Source organism: Durio zibethinus, chromosome 10, assembly GCF_047325235.1.
Source record: "Durio zibethinus cultivar Kanyao isolate XHJ-2024 chromosome 10, ASM4732523v1, whole genome shotgun sequence".
NCBI classification, from domain to species: Eukaryota; Viridiplantae; Streptophyta; class Magnoliopsida; order Malvales; family Malvaceae; genus Durio; species Durio zibethinus.
In genome coordinates, this window is record NC_143171.1 from 17,654,262 (window position 1) to 17,671,915 (window position 17,654).

At 29.5% G+C, this 17,654-nt stretch overlaps 1 protein-coding gene across 2 annotated transcripts; it reads left to right on the plus strand.

The window, feature by feature from the left end:
- Positions 1-1,237: 1,237 nt before the first annotated feature.
- LOC111293089 (ATP synthase protein I-like protein) lies at positions 1,238-7,983 on the plus strand. Of its 2 annotated transcripts, none has more exons than XM_089766852.1 (10): positions 1,238-1,694; positions 1,957-2,006; positions 2,125-2,203; positions 2,313-2,408; positions 2,629-2,709; positions 2,836-2,927; positions 4,086-4,178; positions 5,835-5,903; positions 6,764-6,965; positions 7,358-7,983. In XM_089766852.1, exons 1-9 carry the CDS (start codon positions 1,377-1,379, stop codon positions 6,900-6,902), a joined length of 1,017 nt encoding a protein of 338 aa, XP_089622978.1. In that variant the 5' UTR covers positions 1,238-1,376; the 3' UTR covers positions 6,903-6,965; positions 7,358-7,983. The 2 variants fall into 2 exon arrangements, with proteins under 2 accessions (XP_089622978.1, XP_089622977.1); XM_089766851.1 differs by having other exon boundaries at positions 1,253-1,694; positions 2,310-2,408; positions 7,358-7,494.
- Positions 7,984-17,654: the final 9,671 nt, after the last annotated feature.

Below are 17,654 nucleotides of genomic sequence, written 5' to 3' on the forward strand. Positions count from 1 at the left end.
GGTACTTAATGTTCAATATATTTTAAATCTAATATTCTTAGTTTAGATTAACATATATTGAATAGTATAAATATTTATGCATCAAATACAAATTATTTGCATTAATATTTGCTCTTTTGGTGTAATCATTTAAACTCTTTATAGATAAATATCAATTATGCTTACGCTTTCTATATATTTAAAAGTTTTATTTCAGTTTGATTTTTTTTATATTTTTATTCTTTGTAAAAATATAAATTATTAATTTTGAATCATTAAAAATTAAAAATTTATTTTTAGTTTATCAATCAAAAGTTCAAACTAAGACTCCGTTTGTTTCACAGAAAATAAATTCTTGAAAATGTTCATATTTTTTGAATTAAAAGAGGTTTTTTATTGTTTGGATGAGTAAATGAAAAATATTTTTTATTATTTGGTTATTTTTTGAAAATTTTATTTTTTTCAAATAATATTAATATAACTATTAAAATATTAAAAATTATTTATTATTAAAATATATTGAAATTATTTATTATTAAAATTATTAATATTAAAAAATAATTATATTTTAATAATAATATTTAATATTAAAATATTATATTAATATAAAAAAACTTAAAATAAAACTATTTATTATTGTTTATATTATTTATTAATATATTAATATATTATTTATTAATAATATTTATTATATATTATATTAATAATATATTATTTATTCATATATTATTATAATATTTATTAATTAAATTAATAATATTTATTATGCTATATTATTTATTAATAGAATATTATTTATTAATATATTAATATATTATTTATTCCTATATGATTTGTTAACATTATGTATTATTTCATTTTTTTTTTAATTTTTCATTAAAAGTTACAAATTACTCATATATACTATTTGTTCACAATAAATTTTTTTTTTTACATTTTCATTAAATATCTATTTTAAAAAACTGTTAACAAATAAAAAATACCATAAGTGAAGCATTTGCAATAATTTAATTTATATAAAAATTAATAAAAAATGTAATTTGATTATTTGAATATTTTAAAAATTAATCCAAAGCAAATTTAAATATTTAATATCTAATTCATATCAAATCAAATAAAAAAATAATTAATCCAAATCTAATATTACAATTTCAAATAGATTTTCCAAGTTTTTTCCTCAGCCCACTCCCTAATCATGAAAAAAAAAAAAAAAAAATGGAAGTTAAAATATGAGGGGGTCGGGGAAGGGCGGAATGGGAACGCAGATGGGAATTGTGTGGAAAATCAAATGGACACAATTACACAAATTCACCCTCAAAAACTAGATATATATAAACTGAATGAATGCATATAAAACTTCACCGCTGAACTGAAGAAGCTCTTAGCTTCGGTTAACAATGGCAGTCCTAAACTATATATCATTGAGAGTAACTACAACAACAGCAGCAATCTCTCAAGAAAAGCCCAAACCAAACACAAGGCAGACCAAAGTCATCTTGCCCAAGAAGAAGCCACTTAAATGGTCAACAGATGTGGCTCCAGGGGAGTATGGTGGCCCACCCACAACCTCCAAGCGTCGCAAGTACTGGGTTGGCGAAGAGGACGACCCTTTAACTTCTGATGACTTCATTTGGAACAGAGATTTCGTTGGTAGAATGAAGAAGCTCATTCAGGACCCTGCTGCTGTTGATGACCCTTCTCTTCAATCCTCTCCTGTTAAGCTTCAATTTGGTTTCTTCTTTAGTTTATTTTGTTATGTCTTTTATGCTTTTTGTGTGTTTTTGTAGTTTAGTAGCACAATTGGAATACCATTTATGTTGGTTTTTTTTTTTTTTAATTTTGTGCTTTTAATATGTTTACTGTTTTAATTATTTTAGAAAAGACATATATATATTTATATTTGTGCCGATGTGATTGTTATTACTATCATATTTTGATCATTCTTATAATTCAGTTCATATGGTTTGGTGTAAACAGGAAGAGCCTTCTGGATTTTTAAACTTGAATCGAGTTATGAGCCTTGACAGGTTTGTGCCTATTAGCAATGCGGTAATTCAATTTATTTCCTTTAGATATTTCTTTCATCCATTTTTGCTGCTGATGTTGTTGTTTTGTTTCCAACCGATATTATATGAATGTAAATAGTCTGGAAGTCGATCTGAGCAAGGAACTTACAGCACCTTCAAAGCCTGTGTTACAACAGGCAGTTGAATCCGCAACTCATGTAAGACAAATGTCTTTTTTTCCCATCAGAATTTCTTTCTCTAATGGAATTCTCTGCGTTATTACAAATTTTTTTCTTATTTCATTTATTGGAATGAAATGACTAGCAGAGCAGTGGCAGCATGTCACCCAAATGGAAATTGGTATCAACGCGGCGTGAACAAGAAAAGTGGGATAAAGCAACAAAGGCTGCAACTGGTGGCAGTGTAAATTATATTTCATTCCCACTGCTGGTTATTAGTAACTTTGATTAGTTAGTTGTCAGTCAAGAAAACACAGTATGGATTTTTTGAATTTGAAGCCCAAATTTGACTTTGGTTTTTACCTTCAGAAATAGGAGCTCTAATTATGTTGATTCTTGTCACTGTCATATGAAACGATATTCCATGTTACGTCTTCTTATTCTGTTTTGGTTCTACCATGTAGGATGTGATGTTGCGGGAACTGCAGCGGCCTCAAGGAGACCCCGAACTATTGGCTGTTCAATCAAGGGAGCAGTACTTTAAGGTAGTTGGGAGTAGTATTTGTTGATTTCATCATCTCATTTGTTACAGTTTCACTTTGTTTGTTCCTAGTGGAAGAGATTTGTTAAGGTTTCTCTTCTATTTATAACTTTTGAAATTCCTACTGCAGTTGAAAAAGAAGTTGCAAGTTCTCACCTTGGTTATAGGCAGTGTTGGTTTAGTCTCAGCTTATGTTTCTTACTCCCCTGAAGTTGCTGCTAGGTTCGTACCTGTTTGTACTTATTTTAGTTGAGTATACTCTTACACGTACATATTCCTGTATTCCTAGTGTGATTTGAAATTTTAATTAATAAGTTGTTGCTGGTGGCAGCCGACTTTCTGTAATATCTCTTGACAATTTTCTTTCGCTTCCCTTCTTTTGTTTTAAGCTTTTTGCCTTAGTCATGTTTTAACAGTCATGCATATCAGATACCAACTACTAAATTGTCTGAGTATGTCTTCATGGTAACCATTATTCAGAACCTCAGAGCAATATTTGTTGGTTGGCATCTAGTAATTGAGAAGGGAGAACTGCAATTTATGAATACTAGGACTGGTGTATTTGTGAGGATACATGACAAATTTGCATTCTTTCATATTTAAGTTTTATGTGCTTTCTCTCTCCCCCTTTATCTTCTCCTTCCACTGGTGCTACTGTGCTTCCATTCACTCCTTTCTATTCTTTTTAGTTCCTCTCTTCATTATCATCAAATCTTTCTGTTTTGGACTTGGTTGCACTTCCTTTGTTCTTTTCTGAGTGTAGAGAAAGGATAAGAGAGAACTGATACAGGGAGAGGGGGTAAACAAAAAAGAAGAAAAGAGGGGAAAATAAAATTGAGCTACGGAGGATCTAGCATGTCCTTTTTTGTTACTTTTAATGGTAATCAGACTGGACCACCGTAAAAAGAGTTTCAAACTCTATTATAAATGTTGAAATTTGAACCTTATGGCCTGGATTCAAATTCAACTTAAAATTTAAGGTTGAGGTTTGTTATTTACGCATTCCTATGTGTTATGGTTCTGAAGATCGTGCATGTAGATTCGGTTTTTAGTATATTGTAGAGTTGGATAATCATAAATAGCTTTGAAATCTTGTTTTTACCTTGGTTTAGTCATGACCATCTGCATTCTGCATCAATTCCTTGTGTATGGTTATTGGTCCTAGCCTATTGGCACATCAAATGTTTTGTTAACAGACCCCAATTTCAACTAAATCTTGCACCCATTAACTCGATTTATGTAACAATCTCTTTGGAACAGATAAAGGTTTATTAATTTTATAGTTCGAGATCTATTATGTTGTTGAGTATAAATTTTAAAATTAGGAGTTCATTGTTCTCTCCATTATATTTGAAGATTTTTCATTATTCCTGACTGCAGCTTTGGTGCTGGGTTGCTTGGTTCATTGATGTATATGCGCATGCTGGGAAGCAGTGTGGATTCCCTAGCAAAAGGAGCAAAGGGGCTTATGAAGTAAGTAATTTGTTAGTCCACTCTTACTATCTTTAATTGATGACTTTCATGTAGAATATTCTCCACTATCTTGATATCCTTTGTACCATGTATAACTATGACTACATACACAGTAAACTGATCAACTTAGGAATCGTAGTATCATTGGCAGCTAAGCCAAAATACTGCAAATGAAACAGGACATAAGTTTCCAATTCTTGTCATGCACTTTATGGAAGAAAAATGTTTGAGTCAGATAAATGAAATTAGTTAGATATGTATTAAGAATGCTTAAACCCTTTATGTATAGAATGATTTATTAAGATTTACAAGTAAAAAAAAAAAAAGCTTTAGGTAATCGGTCTCTATAAATGCATTTACTTATTTTTTTCCTCAATGACTTGAAAATTTTACAAATTTATGCATGACGAGATGATCAAAAGTTTCTTGGAGAAATTGTTGAGGAGTTTGATAATCAATACGCCATGTGGAATGGTTTGGTTCCCCTAGAAATTTTACGTTATACTTTAATACTTGAATGTTTAAGTCAACAGGAGACTTGTGCTCACAAAGCTTATGGTCTTTGAGAAGCATAGAAGAGGTGATTCTGTTCAGTAGTGTTACCTGCATTAAGTCCCGGACAGATTGCATTCTTATGTTCCAAGAAGATATTCTCACTAGAATTATGAATCTACTAAATTCCTTGACTGCCAGGAAGATTTTCTTTTCTTTTTTTTTTTTTTGGGGGGGGGGGGGGAGTGGGGATGAGATGGGATAAAGGTTCTGCTCATGTAAGAAATTACTTAAACATAATTCTATAAAATTGAACTATTATGTTGAACAATTGAACTCAATCAAAATGCAAATTTATATTGACAGGTGTTTCAAATAGGTAGTGTGACCAACGAGGTATTATATTGTTGAATCCCTGAATGTCTTTCTGAGTAGTGCCACAAAGCAATCTCAACTAATGTTTCTATGGATATATTTCCATTTAGTATTTCCTTTGCAAAAATGTCTTTTTAAACCTATTTCCATTGGTATCTCACCAAAGAAAAAACCATTTTGTTTAGAGTGCAGAAATGCTCATTAGAGATTATGATGATTTTAAATGTACTTAATGTTGATTGGTTTTTCATCAAATTTTGAAAATTAAGTTCTTTCTTAAAGTGAGGACAGATGTTGGTGGCAAAATAGAGCAAAAGAATTTGCTTTGAGTGCAGAAATGCTCCTTAGAGATATGTTGATTGTCTTTTCATCAAAGTTTGGGAATAAAATTTGTTCTTAAAGGATAAATGTTTGTAGCAAAACAGAACAAGAGAGTTCTTGTCGATACAAAGTTTTGGACTGACTAAAAGGATTAGAAAGTAGTGGGGGAAAAAACCAACATAAGGAAAATAATAAAATTTTCTATGACGAGGCAAGTGTCAACCTAGATAAACAGAGGTCTTTCTTCTCTATTTCTCCATTGTCACAATGAGCTGTATGCGCTGATGGCAAGCCGTAAATGTGCATTGTTGTTATAAACGACCTGGAAGTAATAGAAATTGCTCTAAAATTCTATGTTGAAGAGGATAGAATTCTTTATATATCTTTTCACTTTTGTTCCATATATAGTCTTCCTAGTCCAAGGTGACTGGATTTCACCTTTTAGCTCACTTTGAGCTTTGCTTGTAGGGGGGCAGTTATGCAGCCGAGGATACTAATTCCTGTTGTATTGGTCATGATCTATGATCGTTGGAATGAGTAAGCACCTTTTCTAGCATTTTCGTGTTGATAAATTGCTTATCTGTTAACTTAAACATGCTCCTTTTCTGAAGCCAGTCTATTGAAATTCTATTGACATCTATCTTTGCCACTCTTTCACCAACTTCTGATCATTACTATAATTTTACCTCTATTGGATTGCTCTCTATTTTGTAATTACCTGTTATCCTTATGTATTCTATTATGCTGTTATTTACTCTTTTGTAAAATACACAATGGAAGAAAACCCTCTTGTGTCCCTGTACTCACCCTAAAACATGGCATATGCCTTGATGTGTCCTGTTTTCTGGATAGGATTTCCATTTTCTTATCATGTTAAAAAAGACATTTTTGTTTTCTTTTTTTTAAGAAAAAAATGCGCCAAATGTTGAATCATTATGTCTGAGATGCTTCCTTTCTAGTTAATACTGTAACTTATAAAACCAGGGAGGTGTGTTTCAATTCTTGAAAGGCCTATCTGTTGGAATTCTGCCTTAAGACATCTTTTCCTTAGAGTTTATGTGCCCCACCCTCCCCACCAATATCGGTTGAAATTTTTTTTCTCATTCTATATTGAACTATTCTAATGTCATGTTACCTTTGGTGGCATTATAAAGTAGTACTGCTTCTCCTTCTACATGATTATACAGCTCATTTTGGTACCTTTCTCGTGCCTTTCTCTAATTTGTAAGATGCTGTTATATTCTGTATCTGTGGTTTGCCTAGCAACCTCAAACAAATACATGGAAACCCTACGTAAAAAATCCATCCAGTTCAAAATTGGGCATGCAGATTTGCAGATATTCTTGGCATCCATAAAAGTTTTGGTTTTCATGCTGACAATGATCTGTTTGGTGTAGGATCCTTGTTCCAGAATATGGTTATATGCACTTAGAATTGATTCCAATGTTGGTGGGATTTTTCACATACAAGATTGCCACTTTCTTCCAAGCTGTAGAGGATACAGTTGCTATGTTTGGGGAAAAAACAGAGGTCTAATACTAAAAAGCATGGCAAGTAGAAGAGCATCTTAAAACAATAAAATTGTTGCATTTCTCACAGGTACTGTATTCATTTTCAATAACTACTGTACCATTAATGATTCTTTTAAGAAAGCTGGCTTTTTTTGGCCTTGCTTTCTCGCAAACTTTGTAAATTTGTTTTCTTCATAGGAATTCCTAAATTTAGTACTGATTGACTCTGTTGAAAATTAAAATCTCAGAGGAATTAAGGTATATGATCTAACTTGCCAAATTTTGATCCAAATATCCTCCACTTTAACTAGCTAAATTTCAAAAATAAAATGAAAAAAAGAACAATATTTGGCAGTTTATGGTGTTGTAGATACATGTATTTTTAACAATTGTAGTTTAGATACGTAAATAACCTTTTCAGGAACATGCATTTTGTATCCCTTCTCTTTTAGAATTTTGTTTTTGTCGATGTATATGCAGAAATAGTTTCAGCTGCTGATTGGAAGCGAGGGGATAACATGAAAGCATTGGGCAGAAGACAAACGACACAAGAAAGCTCATTTTTAGTTCATTGCAGGATATTTAGTAGCTTGTTTAATGGGAAAATATATAAGTTTTTGGCACATCGATTTCTCTTGTTGAAGAGTAAAATGCTTCGTAGATAAGAGTTCTGGATGACATCTATACACGCACGGATGGTATTGGCATCAATAGAAATCCGGTAAACACTGGAGCAACTGTCAACATTCTACCATGTACAATCCTCAGGAAATTAAGGCTGCACAGTGCGGATGTCACCCCTAGCACTCTTGTAGCATTTGGGCCATTTCGACTGTAGGAGTTGTTACTTGGTTAATTTATATATCGGAAATTAAGACCAATTTTTAACATCTTAAATTTCGTTTTTACCAAAATAACTTAGTTCGGAGATTTAGATACAAGATTTGAACGAACCAAAGTTCAAAACCTTGCTTCGAATAAGCATATCTTTATTTATTCACTGTATAAATTTATATTGTATTATATTGTCATCTTGATACTTAATTGTCATAATGTTTAAATTTGAAAATTTGTTTATTAAATGTAAAATTATGGGTTATCATTAATTTTTTTTATCTAGATTTGATTGATTGTTTATAACCAACTCTTAAACTTAATTTTATTGATATAGATTAAAATTTATTCTTTTTAAGATTATCTTAAAAAGAATAAGTTTTAATCTATATCAATAAAATTAAGTTTAAGAGTTGGTTATATGCATGGAAGATATTAGCATTCAATTACGCTCAAAATATCAAATTAATCATATATTATCTTGTATAAGTTTTTAATAAAAATTGATTCTTTATTAAGTTTGATATTTAAATATTGAAAACAAGTATTTAGATTTTCACAAAAAAATTTTCTTTTCACATTGAGAGTAGTTTAGATAAATTTGTTCACTTGAAGGGATTTTATCGTTGGATTTATTAAATATCTTATGAAAAATTAATTTCAATTAATTTTACTTATTTACAATATTTGTTCGTACAAACATTTTATAAAAAATATCATGCAATAATGTTATAATTAAAACATACAAAGATTATGCAAAAATAATCATATAAAAATAATTCATAATAAATCATGCAAATAAATATAATAAAAATCATGAAAAATATCATGTAAATAAATATAATAAAAATCAAGTAAATAAATATAATAATAAAAATCCTATCAAAGTTTCACATTTTTTTCCTTTTCTTCTTCTCATCACTTTTAATTTAATCACAATTAAAAATACTAAAATAGGAAAAAAAGAAAAAATAAAACAAAAAATCAAAAATTAAAAAAGAAAAATTTGCGATAAGATCAAGTCAAGAAATGGATTTGGCGTGAGTTAAGTTTTTCCAAACAATGTTGTTTGCTCTCAATATTTAAATAAAAAAACCAAAACCTTCATAATTTCCTTTTACTTTCTCTCTTTAGTCCAAAACTTTTCCCTCAAAACTCAAAGCTCTGTGCGGGTTGATGATTCTAATTATCTCAATTGCTTTTTGAGTCTTTTATTGTTAGAGATTTTTGACTGAAAATTGGGCTCTTTATATAGGAGTTGAATCTCTTTTCAGTTTGAAAAATTTTAATGCCAACTGAATCTATTAAGATCTTGTCAAAATTTTTTTTCTTTCTTCAAAAAACTTGATTCTAAAAAATTACCAAAATCAAACTTAATCTTTAAATTTCAAATCTAAATAAAATCAAAATCTTAAAAAAAATCAAAATTTATGTTATTATTTTTACCAAATAAAAATAAAAAATATTTTTGGGCCTTTAAATTTGGGCTTAAAAATGACTTTTAAAACTCAATATTACAATTCGAAACCTAACAATATCAAAAAGATCCCGGACAAAATTGGGTGTCTACAGTTGGTACTTTTTGCACATTTTCTTAGAAACTTTCAAAAACTTTGAAACTTTGAAACTTTGAAACTTTTAGAAAATAAAATGTTCTCCCCACGGGAGGCTTTGAAACTTTTAAAAAATAGAAGAAATATATGAAGTTTTCAAAATTATGCCTTGAGGTTTTATAGATCATGCTTGGAGGTCTTAAAAATTGTATTAAAATGTTTTATAAATTATTCTCATCTTTGAAAAAGCTTTTTGTTAATAGAGGCTTTGGAACTTAAAAATCAACATTTGCCTTTCATGTACCAACATAGTTAGGCTTAAATTCTCAATTGATGCCATGAGCTTAATCTAAGCTTATGTCTCATCATGTGCCAGCTAATCTGAATTTAATTCTCATAATGTGCCAACTAATCAAATCTTTTTGTTTCTTTCTTCACCTTAAAGTTTGCAAATATCATGATATGAATGCCAATGTATCTTACCAAGATGCAAATACTTATCTCACCAATATAAAATGCAAATGCTTTCCGTAAAAATGCAAAAGCATATATCTACCCTAATAAATTAGATGCAAATGTCTTTTTTCATCATCTTTCTTAATATATTCAAAATCTTAATTAAATTATGCAAATGTTTATAAATGTTAAAGCTCTAAATGTTCATCAAATGATGCAAATGCAACATTAAACAATGATTTACATGATCACAAAATGATGTAAATGCATGGTGCAATGATTTAAATTCACACAAATTGATGCAAATACATAGTCCAAAAAATTATGCAATTTATAATTCTCCAAATGATGCAAATGCATGATCCAAATAATTACGTAGTTTATAAATTTCTTAATGATGCAAATGCATTATCTAAACAATTACGTAGATGCAATTTTCAAAACAAAATTTTGTACATTTACCAAATTTATCAAAACAAAGCATTTTTGTTGCCCTAGAAAGGTCACTCTTGTCGTATTGATTTGGAAATCTTTCTCCCATTCACCAAAATTCATATATGCAACAATCTAAATTTGAATGTTTTTTAAAAACTTTCAAAAAAATGAAAACAATAATTATTCCAAAAAAATGCCCCACATAACAATTTTTCATGACCAAAATGTATCAATTCTTTTAAAACATATGGCATTTAGATCTTTTAAAAATTGATGATTACTATCTAGAATGAATTAGGTGAATTGTATCTTAGTTTTTCCAAAAGGACAAAATGGTTTGGCACATCAAGATTTTAGTTACTAAGAAAATTTTTTTTATTTGATGAGAAAAAACAAATCGGTATTTCTTCATCTAGGCTCATAAATGAAAAATTATCTTTAAAGCACAATCCACTTTTTTCACTTTTTTAATTTCTCGATACAGTATTTTAACAAATGTCATGATTAACTATGATAGGCTTAAAATTTACGAGAAAGAAAGAAATTCTAAAAATTTTAAAACAAATCTTCATATTGGAGTTCATCTTCTTAATTCTTAAAGGTTTTCATTGTTCATTCAAAATCCTTTCCTCTAATGAAATTACTAGAGTTGCTTTCAAACTTTCAATATTGCTCTAGACTATCCTTTCGGGTTTTCACCTTAGGGCCTTATTCAATCTTTTTTTTTTCTTTATTTTTACTATTCTATCATGCATTTGAAAACTCAAAATTCATCCAAAATCCAAAATTGATGATGATTTTCTAAAGAAAAGTTCTTCAATTTAGATATCCACACTTGATTAAAATAGGCTTTCAAAAGACATAATATAGGCCAAGGTTTGAGACTCTAAAAGAAAGGATAAATAAGCTAAAAAATGTGTTTAAGATAATCAAACAAAAAATCACTTATTTTCTCCAAAGACATTTTCCTTTCCACATTTCTTTTCTTTTCATTTTTCATTTTCTCTTTTCATTTTTTTTTCATGTTTCCGTTCTAATAAATTGAGCCGAAAATTTTGGAACTTGCCATTTAGCTGTAGGCATTCTTTCATTGTCTTTAACTTTGGATCTAATTCTTTCTCAAATAAATCTTCTTTCATACTTGTCTTCTAGTATGAAGGGTGATTATTAGTTAGGGTTTCTTCAAAAAGATTTCACTAGGCTTAAAAGGGATAGCAAATGGGTATTTTCTTTTTGTGAAAGGAATATGAAAGAAGACATTTATCATATTAAATATGGACACATTTTTTGAAAAGTAATTCTTGGGAAAGGATTTTTTTTCTTTGATTTTGGAATCATTTAAATACCTCATATACATGATGTAATCAATACTTTTCTTTTCATTTTTTTCATTTACTTTTTTTTATTGCTACTTTTTGTATAACCTATAAGTGCACAAATCAAGCAATAAAATGGAAATATTCTAGTATTATCTTCTAAGGGATTATAAATTGTAATGTTGGGTAGCTCACATTTACCAAAAGTGATAGCCTAAAATCTTATATCTAAATAATTTAAAATTTAGGGGTTGATTGTAAAATAAAGAAGAGAAAAGATTGAAAGCAATACATGCTTGAATCTTGACTTCACCAACTATCACTTAGGAAGTAAAAGAGAGTAGCCACAACTAAAGAAAACAACTTGAAAAATAAGAACATTTGATGAAGGCCGAATGATATAAAATTGCATAAAAAAACGTGAAACTAAATTCTATGAAATCTTATAAAGAAATAGAGTAGGAATATTTGAATCAAACTTGTAAAATAAAGAGAATGCTTGTCGAAATTAAGAGAGTAAAAACAAGGTTTGAAAATAGAACAATGAAGGAAAAGATCTTGGAAAATACTTCTTTAACTAAAAGAAAATAATTTTAAAAACAAAACTTTGGTTATTGGCAAATTTGTCACCTAAGCCAATAACTTAAACTAAAAAGAAACAAAAACTAAAGAACCAAATAGAGAAGAGAAAAATGAGATGAGGGATGATGGAATGGGGTAAATAGCTTCCCTATTTATAGTGAGAGATCTAGCTAAGGGGGATAAGTTTACAAGATTTTGATTTAAATTCAAATACTAATGGATGAAGGCTATCTTGATCTTCAAAGTTGCATGACTGAATGGGAGTTTTCCTTGTTGAGAATACTTGGCTTAATGGGATGTCTAGGAAGCAATCTTGGCCTTTAATCAATTCTTGATGTAAACTTGAATAAATCTCCACTCTTGGTTCAACTAAGGCTTGGGATTTCAAGACTAGATTGATTTTTCCTTCAATTATCTTGATAATTATCTTGCAAAGTACTTCATTTATAAAAACTCTTTTATTAGATGAGCTAAAGAGCCCATTATGAACATAAGCACTTTTGGCCAAATATGATAAGGATTTGGAGAGTCCTTGAGCTTGCAAACTAAGCTCCATTCTTTCTTACATTTAAGATGGCCAAATGGATATAGTTCTTATGCATGTTTAATTCTTTTAAGAGCAATAAAAAAAATTCTTCTTGGATAAAAACACCTTTGACCAATCATGCAAGAGTCTATGGTAGCTTGAAATTATTCAAAATGGCATATGAAAACTTAATCTCTTCTTGAATTTGAATTAGCCGAATGCATGTAGAGTCCTTATGCAAGCAAAAATCTTATTTTGTTGCATAGTTGAAGGCTTTCACCAATGAGGTTCGGCCAACCTTTGGTTTTGCATGGCTGATTATCTCCCTCACGCATGGATTGCATGTTTTCCTCATCCATAAGCTTGAAACCTTAACAATCATAAAATAAGCATTAAGGCACTAAAAATCAATCAATTTTAAAATTTTGTATCCATTTTATTATATGAAAACACTATATTTTTAGGTGCTATCATTTTTACAACTCAAGCTCAAAATATATAATCTTACTACATCAAATGAAAACCTAATGTACAATCTTTATTTTCACAACCCACACCTAATGTTCATATAATCTCCATTTAACAAGAGATGAAATGAATGCCATCTAGATTAAAAGATATTGGGAAAATTGGATAATTTGGCTTTTTGGTACAATTACCTTAAGATATAGGTAAAGAAAAATTTTAAGGTAATGAATGAAAGAGAAAATGAATTTTGCATAAATCAAGATGTCAAACAAAGATATTGGAAGGATAAGGCCCTTTCAGTAATTATGCTTAAAGGAAGAAATTGGAGAAGTTAACTATAAGATAAATTTACATGCATTATATATATATATATATATACGAACATAATCATATATACTTGTTAAATTGAAGTGGAAGCAAAAGCCTGACTTCAATTGTTGGTCATTGAACAAAATCATAATACAAAAATTGTTCATATTCTTCATTGAGAGTTATTGACTACTGATCTCTCTTTCTTCCTTTCTTGCTTTTCTTCTCGTGAGAAACTTTCTATTTTTTTATTAAAAATGGTCGAAGGCCATACATTCGAGAGAAAAAAAAAGATAGGCAGTATTTTATTAATTTGTAAACTACCAATGGTAGCTTTTTCATTCAAAAATTGCCTAAGGCAGTTGTTTTCTAAACATAGGGTACACCTACTCATTTTGTGTTGCTATTCTAACATCTCTCACTTGCACAAAATGGGTGCCAAACTCTCATGATCTCAAGAATGATTTTTCTATTCTTTGTATCAAGCTAATACAAGGAAATAAGTTGTATGACTAGCATACTTTAAAAACTCAGTTGCTATGCGACTATTAGGTGTATATAGTAGCTCATAATCACCTCTAGTCACTTATACAACAGTTAGGTATGTCTAGTAACTCTAAAGTACAAGTAGAGTAAGTATGCAGCACCTTAGATCCATTTAGTCACATTTCAAGTTTTTCACGATCTCTCTTTTATCATATTATAGGATATTGATTGCTGCTTTTCGTATAGCTTGCAAGTGCATAGATCAAGTAATAATAATGGAAGTATTCCAGTATCATCTCCTAAGAAATTATAGATTGTAATGTTGGGTTGCTTTTCAAGTACCAATGGCGAGATCTAAGATTCTTATATCTAAATAAATGAAAACTTAGGTTTGGTTGCAAAATAAAGAAAAGAAAGATTGAATGCAATATAGGCTTGAATCTTGACTTCACCAACTGTCACTTAGGAAATAAAAGAATATAACCACAACTTAATCTTAAAGAACAAGAATTGAAAACCTAAAAATAAGAGAGATTGAGATTGCCAAATGCTTGTAAAGAACTTGAAATAAAGCTTGCATAAAAATAAACTTGTAAATCATCGAAAAGAATAGTGGTTAAAACTTATAGTGAGTAAAAGAGCTTGTAAATCAAACTTTAAAATAAAAAAAATGCTTTGAAAGAAAGAGATCTTGGAAAAATACTTCTTTCATTGAAAAAAAAATCTTAAAGAACAAGCTTTTGTAGTTATTGACATATCTATCACCTAAGCCATTAACTTAAACTAAAAAGAAAAGAACTAAAAAACTAAAGAGAGAAAAGAAAAATGAGATAAAGAATGATGGAACGGGGTGAATGGCATCCTTATTTATAGTAAGAGATTTGGTAAAGGGGCATAAGATTACAAGAATTGAATTTAAATTCAAATACTAGTGGATGAAAACTATCTTGATCTTCAAAGTTGTATGAAAAAGATAAACTTTTGCTTTTTGAGAATGCTTGGCTAAATGGGGTCTTGAGAAACAAATCTTAGCCATTGATCATTCTTGAAGTTCATTTTGATCACATCTTCTTCCTAGGTTTGACTAAGGTAGGATTCAAGACTAGATTGGTTATTCCTTCAATTATCTTGATAATTATCTTGCAAAAATCCTTCATTTATTAAAACACTTTTATTGAATGAGCTAAAAGAGTACATCATGCATACAAACACTCTTGGCCAAATATGATAAGGATTTGGAGAGTCTTTGAACTTGCAAACTAAGTTTTATCCTTTCTTGCATTTGAAATAACCAAATTGATAGAGTTCTTATACATGTTTAATTTTTTCAAGTTGATCGATCATGCAAAACTCTATGGTAGATTGAAAATTTTCAAAATAGTGCATGTTTGCTTGATCTCCTATTGAATTTGAATTAGTCGAATGCATGTAGAGTCTCTACACAAGCAAAATTCCTTCAAGGCTAAGTAAAAGAGTCACTCATGGATTAAATCTCTTTGGCTGAATATAAGGGAGAGCCCATATGCAAATAAAACTCTTATTTTGTTGCATGGTTGAAAGGATTGCACCAATGAGGTTTAGCCAACCCTTGGTCTTGCATAGCCGATTATCTCCTTCATGCTTGGATTGCATGTTTCTTCATCCATAACCTTGAAACCCTAAATCATAAAATAGGCATTAAGGCAATAAAAATCAACAAAATTTTAAATTTGTGCACCCATTTTCACATGTAAAAACCTTATATTTTTAGGTGCTTTCATACACCCACACTTAAATATTTTATTGTCCTTAAGGAAAAACCTCAAATTAATAAAACTAAAAACTATTACACATACTCACAAAGTAAAAAATTACATAAAATTCTTGTCATGCACTATTGCATAATACAAAGCTAAGTAGAAACATAGAGTTACAAGAAATTCCTTTAAAAATAAGCTCTCAATATCTTATGCTCTTTACACTATACATTTACTCAATCTTTAATTCATGCAAACAACTCAAGTAAAAAGAATGCAAAACACTTCATCACATTTTAATTCAAAGATAAAATAGACTTTATATGTTCATTTTTTCCTTCCCTCTCCACTAATGTTAGACTTACATACTTGACTCAAAATCAAAAAGTTTTTTAAGCTTGTAATGTAAGGCTTGGCTCAAGGTAAGAAAAATAAAATTTTAGGCTCAAAACCTTAAGCTTACTTTCTTTGAATTTCTCAGACTTTGAACAATTGAGAGTTCTTTTTGAAAGTTTGACTTTTGAGGCATCACTTTATTCTTTATTAATGACATCTTTTTTTTTTTGGAAAAATATAGCCATTTTTTTGGTTTTATTAGTCTTTGCCTTTGTTCTTGCTATTTTTTTTTCTCTCATTCCTTGCTTGCTTCCTCTTAAATACATAATTATGTCTATAATACACAAGTTAGCACAATTGGGTCAAGTAAACCAAATAAAGGATAATAATCAAAGAAAGGGTTTATTAGCTTATTATGGGGCTAAATAAACAAATAAAAGGAAATGATCTAACAAGCTCAAAATAAAGGTGCTAGGGATGCATCATAACAAGGTGACTGATTGTACTAAAATTTTACTATTTTCATACTCATTTTTAGTGCAATTTTACTTATGTTTTGGCTTGTTCCTTAGGATTTTTGGTAAAATTTCTCTTAAATGCACATTAAACTCATGTGCAAGTAAAAACGGAGAAAATGAGGAATTTTGATCAAATTGGATATATTTTGAAGGATTTTTGGTGCAAAATTATGTGATTGACCTAAACTAGTGTCAATATGCAACATTGGCACTTAGGGAGTTTTCTTAATTTTTCTTACTTGATTTTTTTAGTATTATTTTCATAGTGTTTTTTTAAATAAAATGGATAATAAAAATATTCATAAAATGTTTGAAATTTTTTCAAAAAAAAAAAGATATATGAAGCATGCAAAAAGGGTGTTGGTGCATGTTGCATAGGAGAAGCACCAAAATTTCAAAGTGTTTCAAGTTAGTTGAAGAGCACCAATTAGAAGGGCTAATATGGAAATTTTAGTAGCTTTGATTGGTCATTAAATTGACTTATTAGACCACCCATTACACGACAAAGAAGAGCTTGCCAAGTGTTGAAGAAAAAGCCAAACAGCCATGCACCAAGTACAAAAGTAAGGAGAAAAAAAGTCCTAGAAGGTCACCTCATTGTAGATATTTTGGAGAGATTTTTTGTGGCTCTATTCATCATTCACCTACCTATCAATAGGAGTGGAGCCAGCCATTTTAGGGAGACTTTGACTTAGGAATTTATTTTTCCTATTCTTTAATTTCTATACTTTCCTTTATTACATTTTATTTTCTTAGCAAACAAACAACCCTTGATCTTCATTTTTTTTATTGATTTTGATTGCATTTTTAGATTGCCTAAAGTATTTTTCAGTGTTCTTTATGATTTTGGCAATGAAACTTACAAATTTTATTGATTTCTAGCTCAATTCTACTGATGTTGCCTTAATACTTAAATCTGTTTTTTAATCTGTCAGTTCTGACCTACCTATGGTTTTTTTTTAATGATATCTCATTCAAATCTTACTTTTTTTTGTCCAATTTTTTTTCATAGTTTCCTAATTCAATTAGCTATAAAATAGTAAAAATTCATCCTCAAAATTGCACCACAGTGATCTAGATCGAGCTTGAAAGATTCATATGGATAGAGGTGATAGGTGTAGGTCAGATGTGATTAATCAAATTTGGCATGAAACTGCTCTCTCCTTGAGGAGTTGTTTAGCTTCTTTTCATTCTAAATTCTTAGTTTTACTTGTATACTTGT

Bases quoted from the DNA above. Each gene is read 5' to 3' on its own strand.
- LOC111293089 (XM_089766851.1), top strand. From the start codon at position 1,377: ATGGCAGTCCTAAACTATATATCATTGAGAGTAACTACAACAACAGCA. The intron at 1,695-1,956 runs GTTAAGCTTCAA...TGGTGTAAACAG, and splicing joins CTTCTCTTCAATCCTCTCCT to GAAGAGCCTTCTGGATTTTT. The intron at 4,179-5,834 runs GTAAGTAATTTG...CTTTGCTTGTAG, and splicing joins GGAGCAAAGGGGCTTATGAA to GGGGGCAGTTATGCAGCCGA.